The following is a 27,431-nucleotide window of genomic DNA, read 5'->3' as shown; positions in this document are numbered from 1 at the left end:
CTCCAATAATTCTAACGAAATTAAATTTTAAATATACGATTCTTTTTAAAAATTGAATAATTCATGAACTAAATCGACCTATTTAGTTCAAATTTTGCACTTTAATATTTAAAATCATCATATTTAGTGTTGATCCATTGAGATTGAGTCTTAGTGCATGAAAATCTGATCATTAGGATCAAAAGTTATTTAGGGTTCTTATTTTTTTACACAGTGTTCTAAGGATTTTTAATGAAAGGCATTTTATTAATCTGTACAACAAAAATTTCCAAACAGCACCAATCGATGGGTACTAGTTCACAGTCGAATGGGGGGATTACTAGGGCTTTAGACTCTAGATTATTGAAGGGTAATGTGGAAAAGGAAAAAAAAGTGTTGAAAAAAAAAACAAATAAATCTATTTAAAAAATTATTTTCACAACTGGTATCCTTGATGTAAAAATTTTATGTATTAATAAATTTTTGTTTTTGTCTGTTTTGCCCTGTCTGTTTTGACTTAAAAACAGAACTATGGTAATTCATTTACAATATTTATAAATTCTGTAATTAGGTTACGGCAAAGAAAAAAGAAATGGAATCAAATACATTGCAATATTTAATCGATCCCTGCGAGAGTGAGAAAGAATTTGCATTTCAGCGAATAGTTAGTTTTTAAATAGATAATTCAGGGTCATTCATGTAACTGAATCATCGTTTGTCGTTGGAATTTTTTCTTACTTCTATATAACGGTTAGAAAAATTTTCAGGGAGAAATTTAAAACAAGACTTAAAATCGTCGATGTTCTCACGATGGAAAGGAAGAGCGTTTCTTGCTCTGAGAAACAAAATATGAAGCAGCTAGTGGACGAAAAAATAAAAAAGCTGCCAAAAATATCGGACTATTTTACGAAATGTAAAAAAGTTGATGAAAAGTTTGAAAAGGGTGAGTCTTTATATTCAGATGAGAAATTCGCTATAAATTACATCTTGTTGTAAGAAAATTATTTTTTTAATAAGTCAATTATTAGAAATACATTTTTTTTAAAAAAAATTGAAGAAATATTGTAGCAGCATCAATATTTGGAAGGGATATTTCCGTATCGTGATCTGTCACGACAACAACTATCGTTAAGGTGCTAAATAGATTTTAAACTTGCCAATTTTTTTTTAAAAAAAACATGTAGATGTTTGCCTAGGGGTGTCTACGAGTTATACCTTTCGAATTAGTCCATTTCTGTTAAAGATATTTTTAGTTTCTCGCTGACCACTGCCCGGAAGTTTCCAAGACTTGGCGATTATTCGGCCACAGATCACGATACGGAAATCTCCCTACAATCGTGCATAAATTCCGTAAGAAATATTGTTTCTTTTTTTGCTATCAAATTATTAAAAATATTTATAGAAAATTAAGAACTAAACTTTAAAGCTGTTTTAGAACATCGACTCTCGTGAGTTTTCTGCATTAGAGACATGAAGCTGAATAGTTTATTATTTTGGATTAAATTCTTTTTATAGATCAAGACAATATAAATTACTATTTTTATTAAAGAATAGGGGTATAATGGTAGAGATCATGTTGTTCTCCATGGCCAGAGGGGGAGGGGCCCGTATAGGCGTATCGTCAGGGGGGTGGCAGTTACACTTTTTGTTTTTAGAAAACTGTTCGTCTATTTTAAGTTTTATACATACATATATAAAAATACATATATAAATACATTTATAACTATACATAGAAAAAATAAATATAAATTTATGCATTAAATAAGTTAACAATTTTTTAAAAACAAAAAGTTAGCCCCCTCCCTCTCACACTACGCCTATGGGGCCAAGAGAGTGCATTGCGGGGAATTCAATAAACTAAATTTAGATTTAAATGATAATTATATTTTGTTTTAAATCATTATAAATTAATTAAATCATTATAATACATTTGTTACATGTATATTAAACCTAAACTAACTCTGTTTCTGAAACTGAGAACGAAATCTAAACGTAATGCTATAATTATAAATATAATTATATGCTATAATTTTCCTTCTAGTGAGTACAGCAACAACAAAAATGAAAAAAATTAATAACGAATTTAAAGCGTTAAAAAACACTTAATTTCTGTGCCTTTATAATATTTAATATAAAGATTTAAATCAAGCATGATATTTATTAAAGATTTTTTTTTTTAAATTTAAATGTTGTTATAAATATTATCTTTTTGCAAAAAAAAAGTTTTGTTTTAGTAGTTTTAATTAAACTAGCTTGATAAAATTTCTGATGTATTCAGTGCTCTAGAAAAAGTGAGCACCATGAATAACATTTGATCTAATGATCGGCTGATTTTCCGTAATAAGACTGAATCTTAATGATTTGATGATCTACCCTTAAACATTCTACGGACGATAATTTTAGTTATGAAATCTAGGCCGGGATAGCCTGGTCGATAAGGCACTGGACCCATGCCAAGAGGTCATGAGTTCGATCCCCGCCGGTCGAAAACTCCCCGTGTAGTAAATGATGACTGATGCACGTTAGGGTCACAAAGTCCTCCAAGTTCCCATAACAAATCAATACCTCTAAGGGTACTGATCCAGGAGCTTCCTTGTCTTCTGGATTGGGGTCAAAATTACAAGGATACGGAGTTGAATATTAGTAGTCGTAAACCCAGAATTGGGTCCACTGTTTGACGACGGTTATAAAATTAAAAAAAAAAGTTATGAAATCTGAGCTGTGTTGGCTCGGGGGATAGAGCGTTTGCTTTCCAATGAGGTGAACCGGGTTTGAAACCCAGCGATGGCTGGTTGATACGAATTTCGCACCCTACTTGCGCCGACCACAGTGCTGACGTAAAACATCCTCAGTGGTGGCCGGATCAAGAGTGACAGTTCCCTTGCCATCAGGTTATACGAGGGAGGTTTTCGTGGTTTTTTTCACAATGCAACGCAAATGCGGCTTAGTTCCATCAATAATTCCTCCACGAAGGCAAAATTGCTCCCAATATTCGATCCAGGAGTTCCCTTTTTTTCTGGATTAGGTTCAAAATTACAAAACTGCGGAGTTGAACATTAGTAGTCATAAACACAAAACCCAATGATTTCTTTAAATTTATTCCAGCAGAAAACAGCAAAAATACTTGTTTGAAAATAACATAGTTGATATTTTCCCTAATTTGTATATAATTTTGAAAATTTTTCTTGCGATGCCTATTGCAAACTGTGAATCGAAAAGACCTTTTCATAAACTTGAATTTGTCAAAAAAAATGTTTGAGAGAGCAAAGACTTAATAATAACTTTTAAACTACGAAACTTCTTAATAACTTTTTAAACTACGAAAAAAATTTGCGAACAATTTTCTTTGCAAAATTACTATTGCACTTAATTTCCCAATAGGCTCGATAATATAAAAACTTAAATTTCTTCAAAAAGAACACTTTCTCAAGGCTTGATAGACGCATCACGAGTCTTAAGAAAGGGTGCCTATTTGTGTGCTCTTAAAAGGGTGTCGATATTTTACACCTTCATATATATATATATATATATATATATATATATATATATATATATATATATATATATATATATATATATATATATATATATATATATATATATATATATATATATATATATATATATATATATAAACTGCTGTTTGTAGAAAATGCAACACCATGAAAGAATCATCAGAATCAAATGAAATTTAATGCAGAAACGACTTGTACTGATACAAATAAATGATGAAATTTTCAAAACAAAAGAAACAAATTAAGCGTCCGAAATCAGTATTTGGTGCAGCCACCACGCGCTGCAATAAGTGCTGCTATACGACGTGGCATGGAGTCAAACAGATGTTGAATATCTGCTTGAGGAAGAGAATTCCATATCGCTTGTATGCGCAACCAAAGTTCGTCTTTGGAAACTGCAGGACGCGGATCACGAGTGAGACGCCGACCAACCATATCCCACACGTGCTCAATAGGCGACATATCCGGCGAATAAGCAGGCCAAGGAAGAAGTTGCATGCGTTGTGCTGAACAGAAGTCTCTAACAGTCCGCGCAACATGTGGGCGTGCATTATCCTGCTGAAAGATAGCTCGAGGGATGCCTTGAAGGAAAGGAACGACTTCGGGCTGTAGCACTTCACGGACGTATCTGTTGCTATTGAGATTACCCTCAATTCGTATCAAATTGGATCGTCCATGATACGAAATCGCACCCCAGACCATAACTCCGGGTGTTCGACCACTATGTCGTTCAATAATACACTCAGGAAGGCAGCGTTGACCGGCATAACGTCTAACACGAACACGGCCATCATGGGTCCACAAATTGAAGCGTGATTCATCTGAAAAGACAACTTGGTGCCAATCAGCTCGCCAGTCTCTGTGCTCAAGAGCCCACTGCCGACGCAGCCGTCGATGATCCGCCGTGAGGGGAATCCTGTATAATGGCACCCTTGCACGCAATCCACGGCGCAGCAGACGACGACGAATTGACGAAGCCGACAATTGTACACCTGTAGCAGTAGACCAATGTGCTGCCAGCTGCCTGGAGGAAGCTGTGCGATCATTCACCGCCATGCGGAGCAGGTGTCGATCATCGCGCTCTGACGTCACCTTCTGTCGTCCAGTGCCTGTTTTTCGAGTTGTTCGGTGCTCGTCGGTCCACTGCTTCCAAACTCGCATCACTGTGGAACTGTTCCGCTGCATACGAGCTGCTATTGCGCGATAGGAAAATCCTCCTTCTCGAAGGCCGATTATCCTCCCTCGTTCAAACTCCGTAAGTTGCTTGAATTTCTTATTCTTCCGTCGTGGAGGCATACTCAGGTCTCACTAAACGTTTGCCACTAACAAATAATCATAGACTATTTTCAACGTCCCGCTACAGCACTTTATTTATACGCTTTCAGCATCAATTCAGAGGGCGCTGCGCGCGCCACGCACGCGCGATGGCTCTGAAACTTTATTAATTTGCATAATATCCTATAATTGACATTTGCTGCGAATTTCATTTGATTCTGATGATTCCTTCATGGTGTTGCATTTTCTACAAACAGCAGTTTATATATATATATATATATATACACACATATATATATACACACATATATATATATACACATATATATATACACATATATATATATACACATATATATATATACACATATATATATATATATATATATATATATATATATATATATATATATATATATATATATATATATATATATATATATATATATATCCTCTTCAGTTTCTTGGAATAATTCATTTAATATGTAGGATTATTTTAAATTGCAACTTTATTCTGTTAATGCATTTGTTTTTTTAAACAATTATTTTATTTTATATGTTTAAAAATTGTATTAGTAAGCACATAAGTGAAACTTATTTTTATTATTTTATGTATGTTGGGCATGTATGATTTTTTAAGTTTTACTGATTTAATTTTAATTACTATCATATAAAACGCTGTTTCTTTTATTTTGTGAAGGTATTAAAAGATTTTATGATAAATAGGGCCCCATCTTATTAATTAGCCTCGAACACCTTAACTCGGACCTGTACCAGTTGGGGAAGAAACAGTGGTTAGTGCGTCATGCTGACCAAACATGAACTTCAACTTTTAAGAACTTTTATCTTCATCGGTAGACAAACAGGCCTTTGAAGAAGTTTCTTATCAAATGAAATGTCTGCCTTAATAGTTGATAAAAAAAATTCTGTTTCCTACGTATAAAATTTTTTATATTTAAGTAATGCTACTATTTTTAAATTAAACAGACGCAACCTTTGACAAAACGCAACCTTTGGCCAGCAAAGACGTATTTTTTCCTTGTATCGATATACGGTTCGGAAAAACTACATTTGAAGCATCAAGTTTTGATTAACCATCTTTCCGCTCTATATCTATAATTCATCTCTACCAGATCAAGCAGCAGGCAATGAAAACATCTGTTTCCTACATATACAATTTTTATATTAAAGTGATACTACTAATTTTAAATTAAATAGAAATGGACAGTGTAGAAAACGCAACCTTTGGCCAGCAAAGACGTATTTTTTCCTCCCGTCGATATACGGTTCGGAAAAACTACATTTAAAGCATCAAGTTTTGATTAACCATCTTTCCGCTCTATATCTATAATTCATCTCCACCAGATCAAGCAGCAGGCAATGAAAACATCTGTTTCCTACATATACAATTTTTATATTAAAGTGATACTACTAATTTTAAATTAAATAGAAATGGACAGTGTAGAAAACGCAACCTTTGGCCAGCAAAGACGTATTTTTTCCTCCCGTCGATATACGGTTCGGAAAAACTACATTTGAAGCATCAAGTTTTGATTAACCATCTTTCCGCTCTATATCTATAATTCATCTCCACCAGATCAAGCAGCAGGCAATGAAAACATCTGTTTCCTACATATACAATTTTTATATTAAAGTGATACTACTAATTTTAAATTAAATAGAAATGGACAGTGTAGAAAACGCAACCTTTGGCCAGCAAAGACGTATTTTTTCCTCCCGTCGATATACGGTTCGGAAAAACTACATTTGAAGCATCAAGTTTTGATTAACCATCTTTCCGCTCTATATCTATAATTCATCTCCACCAGATCAAGCAGCAGGCAATGAAAACATCTGTTTCCTACATATACAATTTTTATATTAAAGTGATACTACTAATTTTAAATTAAATAGAAATGGACAGTGTAGAAAACGCAACCTTTGGCCAGCAAAGACGTATTTTTTCCTCCCGTCGATATACGGTTCGGAAAAACTACATTTGAAGCATCAAGTTTTGATTAACCATCTTTCCGCTCTATATCTATAATTCATCTCCACCAGATCAAGCAGCAGGCAATGAAAACATCTGTTTCCTACATATACAATTTTTATATTAAAGTGATACTACTAATTTTAAATTAAATAGAAATGGACAGTGTAGAAAACGCAACCTTTGGCCAGCAAAGACGTATTTTTTCCTCCCGTCGATATACGGTTCGGAAAAACTACATTTGAAGCATCAAGTTTTGATTAACCATCTTTCCGCTCTATATCTATAATTCATCTCCACCAGAGCAAGCAGCAGGCAATGAAAACATCTGTTTCCTACATATACAATTTTTATATTAAAGTGATACTACTAATTTTAAATTAAATAGAAATGGACAGTGTAGAAAACGCAACCTTTGGCCAGCAAAGACGTATTTTTTCCTCCCGTCGATATACGGTTCGGAAAAACTACATTTGAAGCATCAAGTTTTGATTAACCATCTTTCCGCTCTACATCTATAATTCATCTCCACCAGATCAAGCAGCAGGCAATGAAAACATCTGTTTCCTACATATACAATTTTTATATTAAAGTGATACTACTAATTTTAAATTAAATAGAAATGGACAGTGTAGAAAACGCAACCTTTGGCCAGCAAAGACGTATTTTTTCCTCCCGTCGATATACGGTTTGGAAAAACTACATTTGAAGCATCAAGTTTTGATTAACCATCTTTCCGCTCTATATCTATAATTCATCTCCACCAGAGCAAGCAGCAGGCAATTTAACATCTGTTTCTTACCTATACAATTTTTATATTAAAGTAATACTACTTTTTTTTAAATTAAATAGAAATGGCCAGTGTAGAAAACGCAACCTTTGGCCAGCAAAGACGTATTTTTTCCTCCCGTCGATATACGGTTCGGAAAAACTACATTTGAAGCATCAAGTTTTGATTAACCATCTTTCCGCTCTATATCTATAATTCATCTCCACCAGATCAAGCAGCAGGCAATGAAAACATCTGTTTCCTACATATACAATTTTTATATTAAAGTGATACTACTAATTTTAAATTAAATAGAAATGGACAGTGTAGAAAACGCAACCTTTGGCCAGCAAAGACGTATTTTTTCCTCCCGTCGATATACGGTTCGGAAAAACTACATTTGAAGCATCAAGTTTTGATTAACCATCTTTCCGCTCTATATCTATAATTCATCTCCACCAGAGCAAGCAGCAGGCAATGAAAACATCTGTTTCTTACCTATACAATTTTTATATTAAAGTAATACTACTTTTTTTTAAATTAAATAGAAATGGACAGTGTAGAAAACGCAACCTTTGGCCAGCAAAGACGTATTTTTTCCTCCCGTCGATATACGGTTCGGAAAAACTACATTTGAAGCATCAAGTTTTGATTAACCATCTTTCCGCTCTATATCTATAATTCATCTCTACCAGATCAAGCAGCAGGCAATGAAAACATCTGTTTCCTACATATACAATTTTTATATTAAAGTGATACTACTAATTTTAAATTAAATAGAAATGGACAGTGTAGAAAACGCAACCTTTGGCCAGCAAAGACGTATTTTTTCCTCCCGTCGATATACGGTTCGGAAAAACTACATTTGAAGCATCAAGTTTTGATTAACCATCTTTCCGCTCTATATCTATAATTCATCTCCACCAGAGCAAGCAGCAGGCAATGAAAACATCTGTTTCTTACCTATACAATTTTTATATTAAAGTAATACTACTTTTTTTTAAATTAAATAGAAATGGACAGTGTAGAAAACGCAACCTTTGGCCAGCAAAGACGTATTTTTTCCTCCCGTCGATATACGGTTCGGAAAAACTACATTTGAAGCATCAAGTTTTGATTAACCATCTTTCCGCTCTATATCTATAATTCATCTCCACCAGATCAAGCAGCAGGCAATGAAAACATCTGTTTCCTACATATACAATTTTTATATTAAAGTGATACTACTAATTTTAAATTAAATAGAAATGGACAGTGTAGAAAACGCAACCTTTGGCCAGCAAAGACGTATTTTTTCCTCCCGTCGATATACGGTTCGGAAAAACTACATTTGAAGCATCAAGTTTTGATTAACCATCTTTCCGCTCTATATCTATAATTCATCTCCACCAGATCAAGCAGCAGGCAATGAAAACATCTGTTTCCTACATATACAATTTTTATATTAAAGTGATACTACTAATTTTAAATTAAATAGAAATGGACAGTGTAGAAAACGCAACCTTTGGCCAGCAAAGACGTATTTTTTCCTCCCGTCGATATACGGTTCGGAAAAACTACATTTGAAGCATCAAGTTTTGATTAACCATCTTTCCGCTCTATATCTATAATTCATCTCCACCAGATCAAGCAGCAGGCAATGAAAACATCTGTTTCCTACATATACAATTTTTATATTAAAGTGATACTACTAATTTTAAATTAAATAGAAATGGACAGTGTAGAAAACGCAACCTTTGGCCAGCAAAGACGTATTTTTTCCTCCCGTCGATATACGGTTCGGAAAAACTACATTTGAAGCATCAAGTTTTGATTAACCATCTTTCCGCTCTATATCTATAATTCATCTCCACCAGAGCAAGCAGCAGGCAATGAAAACATCTGTTTCTTACCTATACAATTTTTATATTAAAGTAATACTACTTTTTTTAAATTAAATAGAAATGGCCAGTGTAGAAAACGCAACCTTTGGCCAGCAAAGACGTTTTTTTCCTCGCTTCGATATACGGTTCGGAAAAACTACATTTGAAGCATCAAGTTTTGATTAACCATCTTTCTGCTCTATATCTATAATTCATCTCCACCAGATCAAGCAGCAGGCAATGAAAACATCGCTCCCCCTTTTTTTCTAAGAGGGGAAGAAATGGATTTAGGAGGCTGAAGTTTCGTTTTGGAATATAGTCATCTTGAGAACGATTGATGGTTGCCTATTGGAGAAAATCACAAGAAAAAGTAATGCCAATCCCACTGCGTTACTCCAAAAAGATCTTGTCAAATCTTTCTCTCTTCCAAAACGATTTTACTTTTTTTTATGTTAGTCGCATGAGTTCCGGGAGGAATAGGAAAAATTGAGATAGCTTTTTTTTTCTTTCTATTTTTCTCTTATCTGAGATGGGCTTCCATCTGTTGCTGTTTGATTCGGAACTCTCAGCTTTCAATCTCACTACGCGACGAATATTTGGCTTTAGGGATTTTAAATCCCTCTTTTTTTATTGTTAAGTCGTCTTTGTGTAAAAAAATGGCAGAGTACCTACGACTAATGGATAACGTAGCTTTTAAAATTGAAAAATAGGTGTAGTATGTTTCCTGGTTTAGCTATGGCACATATTTTTTTCCAATACGAACATCATCAATTTTCAATCAACATAAAATGGCACAAACAATAATAATAATAATAACATACATATTTTGTCAGTCATTGTTGAAAAACTTTGCAACTTTAATACTGAAATTCGATATGATTCTACATATTATTAGTTTTTATTTTTAAATTGAAAGAATAACATCTGTATTCAGTGTCTTTCGTATTGTTAATCTCATCATTAAAATAAAATCAGAGCGTTTTAAAATGCTGACTTTTAAATAAAAGGCAAAGTTCTGCCATCATGCTTTAAAGTAAATACCTGAACAAGTTTTAATTAAAAATAATAAGAACAATAATTAAATTTGGGATTTTCTTATACATATATTTAAAGACAATAAACTTTAATCAACCCAATTTCATTCAAATGTGTAAGTTGAAGTTTTTAGATCTCTTTCTGAAAACGGCGAATTTAAAAACAAAATTAACTTACTACTACTAAAAAAATATAGCATTATTGCACTCGCGCAAATTCCGAACTGTCCGAATTGCTCTTAAACATTTTGTTTTATAGCCTGCGTTGAACAGCCGACACTATTCTGAGGATACGATTTTAAATTTTAAACACCGCATCCTGTTGTAATTTTGAACACAAGCCAGAAGACAAGAAATTTTCAGAATCAAGCATCGGGATAACTAGCTTTCGAGAAGGACGCTTTTTATAAATGAACTAATCCGCCTTTTTTACGCATGGAGATAAAAAAAAAACACGAAAACATCTCACGGTTAACCCGATGAAAGGGATTCTAACCCATGATCCGTCTAACACCAAGGATATTTTACGTCAGCACTGGGGTAAGTATACTAGCAGAGAGCATAACTCGTATCGACCAGCCAACCCTGGGATTCGAACCTGGTCCACCTCATTGGAAGGCGGTCCCGCTCTTAAAAATGTATTAATTTTTAAGGATATGTTTTATAAAGAGCCGACAGTCTCACAAAACTATTCAAAATTATTTCAGCACTCTCACTCCTTTCTATCAATCTATACATCAAGCCAATAATGAATGGATTGACATTATGAAGTATCAATTCACAATCGAATAAAATCAAAGCGTTAGAGGGCTGAAGAACTTCTAGCGATATCAATCATCCTAGGATGGCGAGCTGCAGCCCAGTTCCGCAGGGTGCGTAGCATTTTTAAAAAGTACTTAAAGGTGCTTATTTCCGATTTTCGTTTTTTAAAAGCCCCTAAAGGTGCATTTTTCATTGGGTGTTTTTAAAAAGTGTGTAATTTTCCTTTTCCTAAATGAGATTTTTCCTTTACCTTGTTGATTTTCTCCACGCAATATGCAAAACGACATTGTTTTATTCAAAATTTTTACAATTAATACAACCTCAATCTATTTTAGGTCCGAAACGTATTAAAACGCCATTCGTTTTTACATGATTCAAAATTTCATGATTTTTGACAACTGTCGAAAACTATGCCAAAAGTTGTTTTTTTTCCTTGACATGACGGTTAGAACAGTCAATAGTCAAAAACTTGCCAACCCTGCCTAATTATATTTTTTTCTGATGTGCTTAAAAATATTTTTCAGTGCTTGAAAAGTGCTTAAAAGGTGCCTCTTTTTGTCGAAAAATTTGGCTACGCACCCTGATTCCGTCTTTTGACTGTCTGATAGACCAACCTCATCGCATGAAAATGTTTCCGAATCCTGGCTGACCCCCCCCCCCCCCATACTTTTGCGCACCAAATGAGTAGACATCAATTCGGTCAATGTCGACTCTGAGACAGCACTTCATTGACTTGCTACACTGTAAAAAATTCCGGATCAAATTACGATATAATGTACCCAAACTTTGGGTACCTTATCCGTAACATTTTACTGTAAAATGCACTTTTACCAAAAATTTTTAAGTAATATTTATTTAATCATAGTGATTCAGTGATTTTACTGTAAAAATTAAGTAAATGTAAAAATTAAGGTATATCAGATTTTTTTTTCTCCGTAACATGCGTTCTAAAATTCCATTCCAAAATTCCAGATCAAGATACGGTAAAAAGAGCCTGCATCCTGAATGTCGATACTTTTTACCATAATTTTTTGCAGTTTTTCTGGAACGCTTTACAGTGTAGAGAACTTTTAAAGTCTATGACTTCGACCACTTCCTTATGTACCCCGAAGAGCCATTACATTATGACCACCCTCCATCTATAACAATGGGCTCGCCCAGGTTTTCATGGTTTTTCGCCCAGGAACAATGTTTTCTTGGATCCTCATAGAACCTCAATAATCCTCATAGAACAATCCCTAACGTCTGTAAGCCACTTGAATATAGTTGCAGACCAGGTTCACCCATTCATGGCAGCAGTTTTTCCTGCGGGGGATGGTGTTTACCAACAGGATAATGCACCATGTCATAAGGGTCAAATCGTCATGGATTGGTTCGAGGAACATTCCAGTGACTTTCAAGTCATGTCTTGGCCCCCAAATTCACCTGACCTTAATCCAATAGAGCATTTGTGGTCCTACTTGGAAAAGCAAATTCGTGCTGCCACGCTACCCCATCGCAATGTGAGGGAATTGCAGGACCAGTTGGTGAGCGCTTGGTACCAGATACCTCAAACTACCTATCAGCATCTTGTGGAATCAATGCCACGGCGGGTGCTAGCTGTTATTGTATTCTCATAATGTATTGGCTCTTCGGTGTATATATATATATATGGGTCATTCTCACAAAAACAGTCATTTTCATGTCCCCAGTATATTTTATGTTTGTTTTACAGCTTACGAAAAAAAAAATTCAGGGAAAGTGTCCTTCAGAATGCAAGCTAACAAAAGAATAAAAATAAAATTATCAATTTTTATTTTTTATTTATTTTAGGTAATTAAAATATACCAATATGTCATTCCCTCACTTGTCCCCACTGCTGATTTAAAAAAAGAAAAGAATTGTTTCTGAAATAAAAAAATTTTTTTTACAAATTCGTGTTTTTTATTTCAGAATACTGAAATATAGAATTCAGAAAATCAATTTTAAATTTAATTTCTGATAAAAATATTAGCACAGCACTATTTTAAACTTTGTTCCCAGTGTTTCGCGTCATTCCCTCACAACAATGTTCTTATCACCTGCAATCTTCTTAGAATAAAAATATTTTAATAAAAACTTCAGAAGTTAACAACTGGCATCATAGAACAAAATTGCAGTATGTTTCCATCTTCAACTTAAAGAAGCTTTGCTGTGGAATAAATTTGAATGAATCAAACCAGGTAAAATTTTTTACATTTGTCATTCCCTCATGTCATGTTTTAGAGTAAAATGAAATACAACTTCATCGAGAAAGTGGATAATTATATGTTGCTTTCTTGTATGAATATAATTGTATGTGATTGACTTCAGAAATTAATTAGGCCTAACTGTTATTTTCAAATTTTATTGAATTCGTCATTCCCTCACTAGTGTATAAAGTGAGGGAATGACGCTGAAGTGAGGGAATGATTCACGATGAGTATATTATCAAATTTCTTTTTGTTCAATCGTGCCAGCCAATTTTATTTCCCAAACCTGTAAAAACGATTAAATATATAAGACTAAATTATAATAAATATTAGATATACTTAGTATGTTATCATTTTCAAACTTTAGGTAGATGTAACTTAGATAAAAACATGTATTAAAATAAAAATATCATTCCCTCACTTTTTAAATAGTGAAAAAAATTAATTTACTTATTAATTAATTTGAAAAATAAATTTAAAAATTAATAAATTAATTTATTAAATTAATTAATTTATTTATTAAATTAATTATTTATTTAGTAAATTAATTAATTAATTATTAATTATTATAAATTAGTTAATTATAAATTAATTATTTAAAAATTAATTATTTTAAATATTAAGTATAATTTATAGGAGATATACTTTCTTTATAATGCCATTACATATTTCTATTAATATAAAAAGTTTCAGAGCTTTTTATTCACAGTTGACAGTTTTCGTGAGAATGACCCATATATATATATATATATATATATATATATATAGTCCCTGGTCATATTATTAGATGTACTATAAAATTCTATGTAAAATTGATATACTATACAACAATGTATTGTTTTTACTCAGATGAAAGCGGTTTGCATTTGTTTACGCTCCTGCATCAATTGGTTAAAGATCCCCGGAATAAAAACCCATTACATGTATGTTTAAATATAAAAGTATTGCGTATAAGCTCGTTCAAATCATGTTATTATTACAAAACTACAATACGTCTAATAATTTGATCTAATTGTTATAGTATACTAATATAATACCAGATATAATAAATATTCTATATTTATATAATATATCGTCTAATTTACACTATCGTCAAATTTATATTACATATATCGTCTAATTTAACCAATGGATACACTAACGTAAACAATTGCAAACCGGTTTCAGTCACATGAAAACAATAAAGCTATATAGTATCTTCCTATAATTAAGATTTTAGATATTCATGTAAGACTGTCAAAAAATTTTATTAGCTACGTAGTGGCATATAACTCTTTCTGCGGTACAAATGTTTGTATTTTTTTCAATTAGTTAAATTTTTTTGTCAAAAATATTTAAGAAACTTTTCAAAATATATCTATCAAATTGCCTTACATTCTGATAAGTAATAAGGGCCCTAGTTTTTAACTAAATTTAATTGTTGAACTCATGAGTTTAAACCAAAGTTACTCTTTTTTACAACAATTAATTCTCCAAGAGGTATTATGTAAAAGTATGATTACTATGCATAAAAACTGCCCTTTTTATTTAATGCAGCAACATCGATTTACGAAAGGAATTTCTGTCCCTTCACTTTTATGTTGAAAGTAAAATGATCGATAGCCTACCCCTGGGGGTGATGTAGGTTTATTGAAAATTCCTGCTCGGATATCGAACTCAATCGAAAAGACTCCTGTTGGGGCTGATTTTCTTAAATAAAAAAACAAAAAAGAAAACCAGACTAAATTAGAATGATCCCTCAAAAGAACTTTCTTTTGAAAATAATTACAACTGAAAGACTTTTGTTTGTTTGCAATTGTTTACAATAATAATAAATATTAAAAGAACACAAAACTTCTTTGTATAATAATACAAAATAACAAAATATTTTTCTTACTTCTTCAGACTTTTTTTATATTTTTAAGACATATTTGCTTGTTATGTAGTTCATAAGAGAACTTTAATAACTGACTTAATAATATTTAATATAATCAAATTGTCAGGGGAAGAGTTGAGCGTAAACTAGAAGAATGATCAACGGATTAATTAATAATGTTATTTTGTGCAATTAAAAACTAGGGAAGACAGTTTAAAAAAAACATTATTTTATCAAGCCGAATTTTAAAATACATTGAAACCAATTTCAATCTCTTCAAATAAAAGCCAGTCTAGTTCTGTCGTGAAATGATTTGATTTTTGATATTCGTAATCGCGACGCTTGAATTCGCCCTCTAGTGGGTTGGATATTTTCAGGGTACTACTTATTAAGTTCTATTAGAATCATTGGTAAAGTAGGACGCTTTTTTTTCAGCAACAAATAAGAAGCAAAATTTCCCAAACGAAAAGGCATAAGAACTTGAAAATACATCCCAGAACATTGGTAAATCATTTCAAAACAGGACGTGCCCAACATTTGAAGATCTATTTCTCAATAATTATTTTTTTCTTTCTATTGTCAACAAACTTGCGACCAATAAATTTCGATTTCGTGATCGCATACTGTTGCAGATGTGTGGATTACTGTAAAATATATTGGCGAGCACCAGCGAGCAGGGGGCGAAGCCTCCTAGTTTGTTCATAATTTTCGTCTTAATTTAGTACGTAGGAATAGTCGATAACTATATCCCAACTTTTAGGGAATATATATGGGCTTTAGTGTTTGTGTACTACTAAGGCACATAAAAAGATAACGCAACAAGTGTGCGCTACTTGTAATATCATTATGTTGTTTTCAGTATTTAGTTTTCTTCTTCTTTTATGGTAATCAGAAAGTACTAACTGCCGAATAATTTCACTTTCAATATTATAAAGCTTAATAATGCATTGTTACAATTCTCAAGTGTACAATGATATATTTTGTGTAGAATCTGGATCAAATAACTAATCTTGAGGTCAACAGGAAGACAGCCACCACTCTCATCAGACTAAGAACAAAACATCATAAAAACATGAAAATCTCTGCAGATGGGACTAGAAAATATCGAAACTGTGGCAACTGTCTTAACGTAGAACTCACACCATATCATGTTTTTAACTGCACTGCAGATGCACCAGGCCTTCACCTCTTAAACTACAGAAGAAGATTTATATTAATTTAATGCCATAGAGATAGCAAAGACTATTCAAGCACACCGTGAGATATGATTCAATTGAGGATACGACACCAACCAACCATGTAGAATCTAAGAGAAAAATCTTAAAAACAAAATGTTATAAATGCATTCCTTTAAGATAATGAGAAAGTATTAACTCTCGAATCCTCTTACCTCCGATATTAGTTCTCAAAGTTACAAATGTCAATTTTAGCAGAGAAGAGAATGAGATTAAAAAGAAAATGTTTTACAGCAACGCAAGATAATGAGAAAATACCGACTGTCGAATCAATCCACCTTCAATATTACGAACTTTAATTCCACAATATTGCACTTCCCAAGTTTACATAAATACATTTTATGTAGTATCTAAGAGAAAACGAGATTAAAAGCAAATTTTTACAAACACAATATTTTTAGATAATGAGAAAGAGCCAAATGTTCTATCATCCGATATCCAATATTTTTTACCCAAGTTTACAGAGGTATCGTGTAGTATAAAAGAGACAGATCTGAGAAACAAAAGAAAATGAATCATAGTTAATTTACATCATCTCCACCCTTTACGAGTCCCACAACTAACAAATAATCAAATAAACTATGAATTCCCTGACATTTATAGATGTCTGTAAACAATGATAGTCACTGTGTTTGAAAAGCATTTGCAGTCAAAGAACTGACAAATGAGAAGAAATGACCATCGGACGGAGGGAGCGTCGTATCCATAGAAACAGAAGCTCAAGAGCAACCATCCTCATCCCAAATGTTCTATTTTCAGAAAAAGGGATACAAGGAGTAAATAAGGAACATGAGAAAGGAGAATGTAAACTGCCATATTGGAGTCAGCGAGATAAAAATTGTACGTGACTAAAATTTAAATATTCTTGAAATTGAACACAAGGATGTGTTGCGTACTAAATGTATTTTTGCTTTGTATAAATAAAAAAAAATGGATTATGGTGTTCTAAAATTATTCTAGAGTTTTTGAGTCAGACTCGATGACAGAATCAGGAAAAATATTCCTAATTTTCTTTTTACTTTTTTTATCATCACATAGTGCAGTAAAGCGTTTTAACAATCAGATGACAAAAATTCTGATATTAATTGGTTTTTCGTACTTACTGGCAAATTTAAAATCTGTCTTTAAATAAATTAAAATCTCTAAAATATTTACTGCCACGATTCGCTTACGTGATAACACTTAAAGCAGCTAAAGATAATAAAAAAAAAATGCTGATTGTTAGAGGTTCTTAAAGAAATTTTAATTTGTTCTTTAATAATACATATCAAAAATGCTTAACAAATTCAACTGGCACGCAAAACTTTTTTGACGCTATGCCAAACGCATAACTTTATTACAAAATACAGACGTATGCGAAAATCTAAATATTGAACAACATTGTGTAAAACAATTCGTAAAACCATCATATTATTCAGCTAGGTTGCATGCTAAGTTTTTTTTAATCCTAATTAATATAAATATTTACAGACATAAAAATATCTAATAAACTAACTTAGACGTTTAAGGTCTAAAAAATAAATGTTCTTTCTCTTTTTTTAGTCAACTAAACGTGATTCTTAACATTTTCGTTTTATTTTATTGGTAGTTAAATACTCATACGATGGTTTTATTCGATTTAATTTTATCTATCGAATCATGGATAAATTATCATGAAGAATGAGCGATAAAAAACATTTTTGATTAAACAGGGCTGTGATTAGCAAACATCACTGATGTTACCTTTTAAAAGTGCCTGGAGTTAAAATTGCAGCTATGGTTAATGGTAATCTTATAAGAAAAATTTATTTTTCACGCCTCCTTCCCGAACTAACAAATTATATTATTATTATTAGACATATTTGAAGTTTTGAGTCTAAAATTTCTTCCCCCAGGGTTTCAAATTTAATTCTATGTTAAAGTTTTAATTCTACGTTCAAAAGAAGAAGAAAAAAAACGCATTAGTTTGTTACATTTTGGCAAGAAAATCGAAATTTTTACTTGCAAAAATGCAATAAAGATCTTTGTCAAACTGAAAAATAGTGATTTTTTTACATGTCCTCCTATTCGTAGAAAATTTTAAAATTTAGAATTTTTTCTCTCTAAACTGGAAACAACAAAACTCGATTATAAATGTTATAGGCTAGATAAATGATATTTACTAAGATTGTGATAGCTCACGGTTATGATTTTTTCTTCTCTAGACAAGCTACTATTATGAAAAATTCATATATTATAAATATTTTAAGTGTCCTTATTATTAAATCCTGCCGAATGATCAATATTTTACAAACATAATAATGTTTAAAAATAACAGTAATGATATTTAAAAACATTTATTACACATTGAGAATACCATATCTTACGATAAATGTCGAACATTATCATTATAACATATTTAAAAGTTACTCTAAAAATTCATTTCTCGAAATTAACTATTGGGCAAAACAAAACACGATCATAATTCAAATTACATTCAAACTATATTACTAAACACTTTTACTCATCAGATTTATATAAAAATAAAAGAATTTTTTAAGAAAATGAACACTATTTTAGTAACTTGACGTAAGTGCCTTTTTTTCAGTTGGTGAGAAAAGAAGAAACAAATAATTCTCGAAAAAGACAAAAGCAAAATGATCCATAAAAACTAGAGCGATAATAATTTGCCCAATAGTTAATTTCTCGAAATTAACTATTGGGCAAAACAAAACATGATCATAATTCAAATTACATGCAAACTATATTACTTAACACTTTTACTCATCAGATTTATAAAAAAAAAAGAATTTTTTAAGAAAATGAACACTATTTTAGTAACTGGACGTAAATGCCTTTTTTTCAGTTGGTGAGAAAAGAAGAAACAAAAATTCTCGAAAGAGACAAAAGCAAAATGATCCGTAAAAACTGGAGCGATAAACGAAGCTTTTGGAAAAACAACATCTCCATCATAACGAAAAGGTGGATAGAGAAGAAGAAAGAATAAAAAAGAATATTCTGAGGGTGGATATTGTAAAGAAATGAAAAAATCATTTGCATATGAAGCGGATGTTCCGTTTAAAAGTTATTTCACGACAATAAAAACTTTCTCTTCTTCCTTTGCATAAAATGAAAGCGGGGCAGTAATGAGAAATATGAAACCCTAGTGCCATGTGTGAAAGATACATCTTCTCTTTACTAGCTCTTTCTTTTTTCTATTATTTTCTTTTTATTTCTTTCATTTTTTTAGGGGACTGTACTTGTATATCAAATGCGCATATGTAGGGTATAACACAAAAGTAAGAACACTCCCGCATTTAATGACGATTTACAAAAACAGCAGTATTTCTAAAGAATCTCCCTCTATTAAAAGGTAAGAGCCGTCGCTATTTTGTTCGAGTATTTAACATTGTATTTTGTTTTGCTGCGCAAAAACTATATGATTTAGAAATTTAAAATCTGGAAGATGTTTTGAAAACATAATGGAATAAGAAAATAATCAAACAGATTGAGAATTATTAATTGTTAAACTTGTAGTAAAAAAAAAAAAAACATGGTGGTCGATCTATTGCCCGCTGAAATGCAACTACAGTTTTGAAATTTGACGTTCTGTAAATATCATTTTCAATTATAAACTTGATGCACCGTAAAAGAGGGTTTCTCAACTTTGAAAGAGAGTGTGTCAAAATAGCTCCGAAACAAATAATAATGGAAATGTGTGAGAAATTTGCTCGTTGGCAGCCGGTAGGATTCGAACCAAGAATCTCCTGCCTCGTTGTATACTGCTCTAACCCCCATACTTATTTACCTAGTCCATTGGAGAGTTATAAAAGTTTATATATTTTATTCTTTCAGAATTTTTTAAAATATAGCACAATAAGCTAAAGTGAAATTAAAATTACCGTTCTCTTGATTAAGCTATTGAAACCATGTTTTAAAAATTGTGACCCTTTGTACTACTGAAATCAGTTATTAGTTTGCTATGATATGCAATTTCAGGAGTCACGATGTAAAGCTTCTTAATTCTCCCTGGACTAGGTTGTACAACTATGTTGGGTAAAGCCTCTTACTACGAACCAATACATTTGAAATCAAATCCTGTGATTGCCAAGGACAATAGATTTTGCTCCAAAATTATTATATACTTCTCCAAATTGAACTTTTATTGAAATTTCAATTTTAAATCATAGCAATTTTACTTTTGTTTTTGAATATTTATGGATAAAAATGCATGTTTATCCATTGTTCTAGATAATTTATCGCCTACGAGATTTTATTTCTATAAGCACATGCTTGACTTAATCACAGAAGTGATAAAAAAATTAATAAATAAAACAAAAAATTGGAGAAAGAGTTTAGATGTCCATTTTTATCGACATTTTTTAAAAAGTGAAGACCGAAGAAGCATCAAAACCGCTTCCAATTTAAACTGCTATACAATAAAAAGTTATAAGAGACTATAACAGGTGTTGGTGAGCAAGGAGCGAGACATCCTAGTACTAAAACCAACCACAACTGTGGCGATAAGTTTTGTTGTATTTCATTACTAGATGAAAACCCATTTTTCGTATACGGTTTTGTATACGGGGTTAAAATATCGATATTAGATCGATATAACTTAATACAATAATAATATATCGATATTAATAATACGACAATAGATCGATATTACTTAATACAACACATTGATGCAGGAAACTAAAATACATATACTGGAACAACTCAATCACTTAAAATGATTGCAATTTTTTTTTATTATCATTTGCTTTTCTTACAGAGACTTTACGTTATTACATTAACCGTTTTCGGAATAGCAAATTTTGTTTGAAAATTTGAGTCAGGTAAGACATTAGCGAAAGCTACTTAAGACAGAATGTTCGAAATGAATTGACATACTATAGCTCTTTGTTGTTTGAAGAATAATGGTTGCTAGCCGTTTAAGAACAATTAGTTTTACATTTCTAGTGGTTTATACTAATTGTAGAATTAGTCTTTCCAGGCTCTGCAATGAAAAGGGTTAAACAAAACACGTAAATGATACCAACCTCATCAAAATAAAGATTAACTTCTATGAGTATCATTCGGCACTGAAAATTTTATTGATTATTGATAGCGGTCAACACGTGATATCTTGATTTACAACAATCAAGCAAATTTTTGATGAATTTGAACTTTAAATAACTTTTTTTTTCTTTAAATCACCATTGAATTTTTATTATATAAGGTTATAGAAACCCACTCCAAGAGCGTAAATATAAAGATAATAATCACGTGGTTTCAGATTGCTTTCTAACTACTAGTTCGGTGACGTCATCCACATTGATTTTGGCTACTTTTACCTGACATAATGAATCAAGAATAAATAATCATTGATGAACGTTGCAATAAATTCGAAACTCGTTTTTGATTAGGTAAGCTAGCAAACAACACTGATGTTTTCTTTTAAATATTTCAATAAACAAAATCGCCTACAGTTTAATTTACGACAATATTTACTATAAAAACCAATTTCGCATGTTCCCTGAAGGAAATTTTTACAAAAATTTAATGATTTATAGAATGGAAAGCAAAAATTGGTCCAAACACCTACTTTTCAGGATGGTAACAAAAATTGGTTCCGGTGTTATGAAGGACATACACAAAAAAACGATGCCTTTTATTATAATAGAATCTAGAAGATAATTCTTCAGTTTGTGGAACAAAAAGAAATTCTGCAGATAAAGCCATCATTGGATCCAATTACTGTATAATGGAAACATTTTCTATGTAAATTTTCTAATGGTATCTCTTCTTTGCTAGCATGGGGAAAATGAGGATATATTTTAATTTCATAATTTTCACGATAGAATTGTTAAAAGAAAGAGGTCACAGTTCCGAAAAACTCCGCCACCTGTTAGTTTTAATTTTAATGAAAGAGTCGGCAAGTTAACGGCTAATTTTCATTAAGAAAAGAATGAAATACTTATAATTTATAATCGAACGAAATCAAAAAGGCTAGGTAATGCAATGGCATGATAATAACTATATTATATTCTTTGATTAGTGGATCTGGCATACCATTATGAGATTAACTTGATGAAATTCGATTGGATGGATTTAATTCCATTCTCTTATAACATATCGTTAGTTTGCCTGAATCTGTTTATGTAGAGATTTTTCTGAACATATCATTAGTTAGCTTTCAGATTATCTAATGAATCCTCTCGATAGTAAATAGAATTTAATATCCTGCATAGTGAATATGAACATCAGTTTATTTTTATTGTTTGTGTCCTTTTATCAGTAACTTTTTAGCGAAATTTTTAACAGTTTACAGAGGATGTTCTCAGTAAATCATTTAGACAGTGTATCTGCATAATAAATTAATAGGTTTCTTTAATTTTTATTTTAGTTTTCGTTTTTTCATCCTGTGTAGTATAAACCATTTCTGGCTATTGTGACCATGAACTCCATCCAAACAATAATGTTGTGAATTTCAGTATATCATTAGTTTTCTTTTAACTAGTCTATTTGAAAGTAAATAAACCTATTTTCAGGTATACGCTCTTTACACATTGATTTAGTAAAAACTTGATCTTTAAAAATATTTTATACAGAAAATATGATTATATATTTTTCTTTTCTTTCAACATCACTAAACTGCATAAGTTTACTAAAAAATGTGTTGAAAATTTATTTTTCCAGATGTTAGTCTGTCACAGATTTAAATTTTTCTTTATTTAAATTGTTGCAGTTGCTTTTGCTAAATTTCAATTTATATTTTTTAACTCCAGATAAGAGTGGATTTAATTTATTAACTTACATGTTCATAAGGTATCGTGATGAATTTGTTATTAAAATGTTTAGTACAACAAATGCTAATATTTAAAAAATGCTAATTATTTTAATGGTGCCTTTGGATAAGAAATCCAATAAGCAACTTTTTTCAAAATTATACTATGCACTTATTTGCTATTATTAGTAATGGGAGCCTATGAATTTCATTTGAAAGGCTTTTTCACCATAAAGAAACGTGCTATAACTGTTAGAAATGACTAAGTTAATAAAATACACAGATCTGAATCAGAAAACAATGCATTTTAAACCAAAAATAAACCTTAAAAAAATAATTTAGCGTAATGGCACTGTTAAAGAAATAAAAGACAGCATATCCAAGTAAATGAGTATTTACGCTAAAAAGTTAAAATCAGTCTTTACATTTATTTCATACGTTTGATTAGAAATTAAACTTTTTCTAATGGAGACCCAGGAGTTTAGACTTAGCTTATCTAAAGACTTAAATGTCAAGTATATAACTTATGTACATTTGGAACATCTATTTGATATTGGTACTCTCATCTTCTACTGACCGGTCATGTGTTGGCAACTGCTTGTTCAAGTTGTCCCCTACTCGAACATAAAACAAATGACTAATGAGTACAAACTTTGAATTTTGAGATGCATTGTAAAAAATATATATATCGCGAAAATTTATACATTGGTGTCAGTATTTTTGATACCCAAATAAAATTTAACACCAGTCACAATACTGTCGTAATCAGTAATTATCACTTTGTGGCATATTCGCGATATTGTCATATACTATACGCCCTTGTGAATATCCGTAACCGGTGACCTACTTATTGGCAAACTTCGCTTTATGGTGCCAATACTGATTCTCTTGATACAGTTTATAATGCTTTCCTTTAAGGAAAATTTTATGAAGTTCCAAAACTAAAAATTCGTGATAAAAAAGGTTGTGAACAATTGTTGTTGTTGACGTATGCCTGTTTAGGCAGAGGGGGCGATTATTCTTGTTTTCCAGTGGAGCCATCTGTGGCCAAGAATTCGACTTCTGCCACACCAAACGTCACACCCGTTTATAGGGCGGACCCATTCATACATCCATTCGTTTATCCACAGATCATAGTTTTTGACCTGAATCAGAGAACGATCGATTTCCAATCCAGTACTTCCAGAGGTTTGATTTGTTATGGGGACATGGAGGACTTTTGCGACTCGACAGATTTAACGTGCATCCATAGATATAAAGTCCATATTAGGGACTAATATCCTATATTAGTCCCTATATAGTGTATTAGGGACTAATATCCTATATTAGTCCCTAATACAGGGACTAATATATCCTACATTAGTCCCTGCGTGCATCAGTCACTTTACTACACGGGGAGTCTTCGGCCGGCGGGGTTCTAACCCACTAACTCTCTCGGACATGGGCCCAGCTCCCTACCAACCAGGCTATCCCGGCAATTAATTATTATTATTAATAGCTGGTATTAAAATGTTTTAATAGTTAGTAATTTAATATCCTTGAAATTGAAATGCTGTTTGGCCGATTAAGAATAAGCAATTTTAGGTTTAACATTATCACCGGCGCACGCTTTACTTATGCACTTAAACTCTGACTTTAACGAGCTTTAAGCACATTTAATTTTTACTGTATTGATTTTGTCTGCTTCTATTTTTAATATATATTGTAAAAAATCTGCTTCCATGACAGCGCTCATTTCAATCCATAACAATGGTATTCATCAATGAAATTTCGCATTTTCGATAATGTGCCTGAACCACATAACGCGAAAAAGAGGTGATTGTTTACATATCACTCCTTGAAAACTTGCAATCTGGTGACTAAAATACGATCTAAGTCGGTGCACATGTTCTCAAGTTATTAGCGAACACATATGCAGACAAACTTTCGCTTCTTTGCCAATAGAAAGAAGATAAATACATTTGTATGGATTCTAAGGTCCCGTACTAACGTGGCCAAATATGCAATTTGTTATCTTTATGAATTTAACAAGTACTGCAATTTATTCATGTGTAATAGACATTTATACATAGGCATGATTATTATAGGCATGCAATAATAGACATTTACGTAACTATATCTTGTAAAACTAATCTGTCCCATGCATTGGTGGAAAAAAGGGGATAAAAAATATTTATTTATTTCGTACATTGTCTGAAAAAGAACATTTTAGATCAAACTATTAAATACTGCAACATATTGTGCAAAATTCACAAAATGTTAGGTGAATGAATCAGTAAATATTACAAGCCAAAATCATCTTAAGGATGCTGTAAGACGAAATTCGGTTGTGAATGCTAAATTATGCAATGAACTGTTCTTTTTCCCTCGAATAAAAATGGAACTACATACATGCTGGAGTCTGTTAAAATGCGCATTTCTTAAAAAAAAAAAATTCAAAAAACAATAGTTGTATTAAGATAAAGAAACCATAAAGGAGGATTTGGATTAGCCACCCAAATCATGTTTACAATATTATCAATAATATAAGTTGAAATATGAGGTTATTGAACGAATCATCAAAACGCTTTAAACGCTTTTCAATTTAAAACAAAAGATTTTGACTAAGCCTGTTACTTAAATTTCTTTTTCTGCTTTGTTAACAAACGTATTCTTTATAATTTCTATGGTAATAAAAAAATTAAAGAAAATTTTAAAAAAAATTTTAAAATTAAAAATATTATTGAAAAATTGCTTCATATCATTTGAAAAAAAATCCTTAAAATACTCGTGAAAACTGACAAGTTCAGATAAAAAATAGTTCAAATAATGTATAAAAAGTATTGAAAGAAAAAGTCAATTAATTCTTGTAAAAACACCAACCCCATTCAAGTCAAAAAAAACTTTTTTTAATTAAAAGCGTTTAAATATTTTGGTATAAATACTATTCCATGTTTCATTTAATAAAATTACAACGACTTCCAGACTAAAAAATAACCACTTCAGTACACTAATCTTAAAATTATAAAAATCATTATTATGATCCAACCAAAAATTATGCTTCGGAAATTTTCCCCAGACTAGTCATCTTTTTGAAAGACTAAAATTTATATATTTAAGCAGAAGCAGGGATCTTAAAGTTAACAACAAAATAAACAGTAATTTTAGTACAGCCCCATTGCCAGTACTTATGAGTTCAAGTCTCATTCGTCTTACAAACGTTGGGAGCAGTTTCTTTTCTTTATTGGTATATTCTCCCCCTCATTCTATTCTGATGCAAATATTACTGTTTTTGCATTTGGTACAAAACGCGGTGAAAATAATACTTTTTTTTTTCATCGACCCTCCACTCTTCCCTTCTTCTTGATCTATTTGCCCTGTTTTCAAAGTTTCAGTTCAAAAGAACAAGTAAACATATTGTACCAATATATATATTTGTTTAGGTTCGAAGGAACTTTGAATAAAATTTAATCCACAGCGTTGAAAGGGTTTTGCTAAAATTCACTTTAGATTGACAGACACAGATCTCGAACTTGTGAAAGTAAAAAAGGAAATAAATAGAAGAAGAACTGAAATAGCGTCTAGTTTGGATGGCCAATTTTTTTATATACTTTTTAAATCAATTAGAATTTAAGTTAATAATATGTCAATGACATGCTGGTTTAAATACCTGCTTTATTGTTTAAAATTTCTTTTAAGATGCGTATGAATTTATTTTTCTTTTAATTACAAAATAGCACGTTTGTCCCACCAGATCAGTGGTTTCCAACTGGCGGCCCGGGGGCCACATCCGGCCCGCGAAGCCTTTTTTTGTGGCCCGCGAACTAAAATATATTAGTTCTCATTTTTTTGTGGACAATTTTCGTAAAAACTCTATATGGATTTAAAATACTTTTCTCGTAAATACAAACCTAATTTCTTCGTTTCTGTGAAATGTACCATACCAACGGTGCAAAAAAAAAATTATTTCTCAGGTTTTGCATCCAAGAAAATATATATTCAAATAAATACAAAAATAATCGTGTATGTTGCTCTTTTTTTTTTCTTTTTTTTTCGTATTTTGTGAATATAATTTAGCATGTGTGTATCAGGAATTTCTCGAAGAAATTCTCCAATTTAACTTTTTGAAACCACTCATTTTGGACGAAAATATTTACACACATATTTGTAAATTTAAAATGTAAATTAAATATCTATTCTCTGGTGGTTGCGGCAGACAAAGCTCAATTTTGTCAT

General features: G+C 31.6%; 1 protein-coding gene across 1 annotated transcript in view; it reads left to right on the top strand.

Moving 5' to 3' along the window:
- Nucleotides 1-813: 813 nt before the first annotated feature.
- LOC107457312 (putative enoyl-CoA hydratase, mitochondrial) overlaps nt 814-27,431 on the top strand; it is a 65,729-nt gene continuing 39,111 nt past the window's right edge. Inside the window, exon 1 of the mRNA XM_087167635.1 lies at nt 814-922. Within this exon, the coding sequence (XP_087023761.1) occupies nt 829-922 (94 nt within the window). The 5' untranslated portion in view covers nt 814-828. The remainder of the gene's footprint in view (nt 923-27,431) is intronic.

Source organism: Parasteatoda tepidariorum, chromosome 7 (genome assembly GCF_982258835.1).
Source record: "Parasteatoda tepidariorum strain Cologne lab strain chromosome 7, Ptep-v5.0, whole genome shotgun sequence".
NCBI classification, from domain to species: Eukaryota; Metazoa; Arthropoda; class Arachnida; order Araneae; family Theridiidae; genus Parasteatoda; species Parasteatoda tepidariorum.
This window is presented reverse-complemented; position numbering and strand designations above follow the sequence as displayed.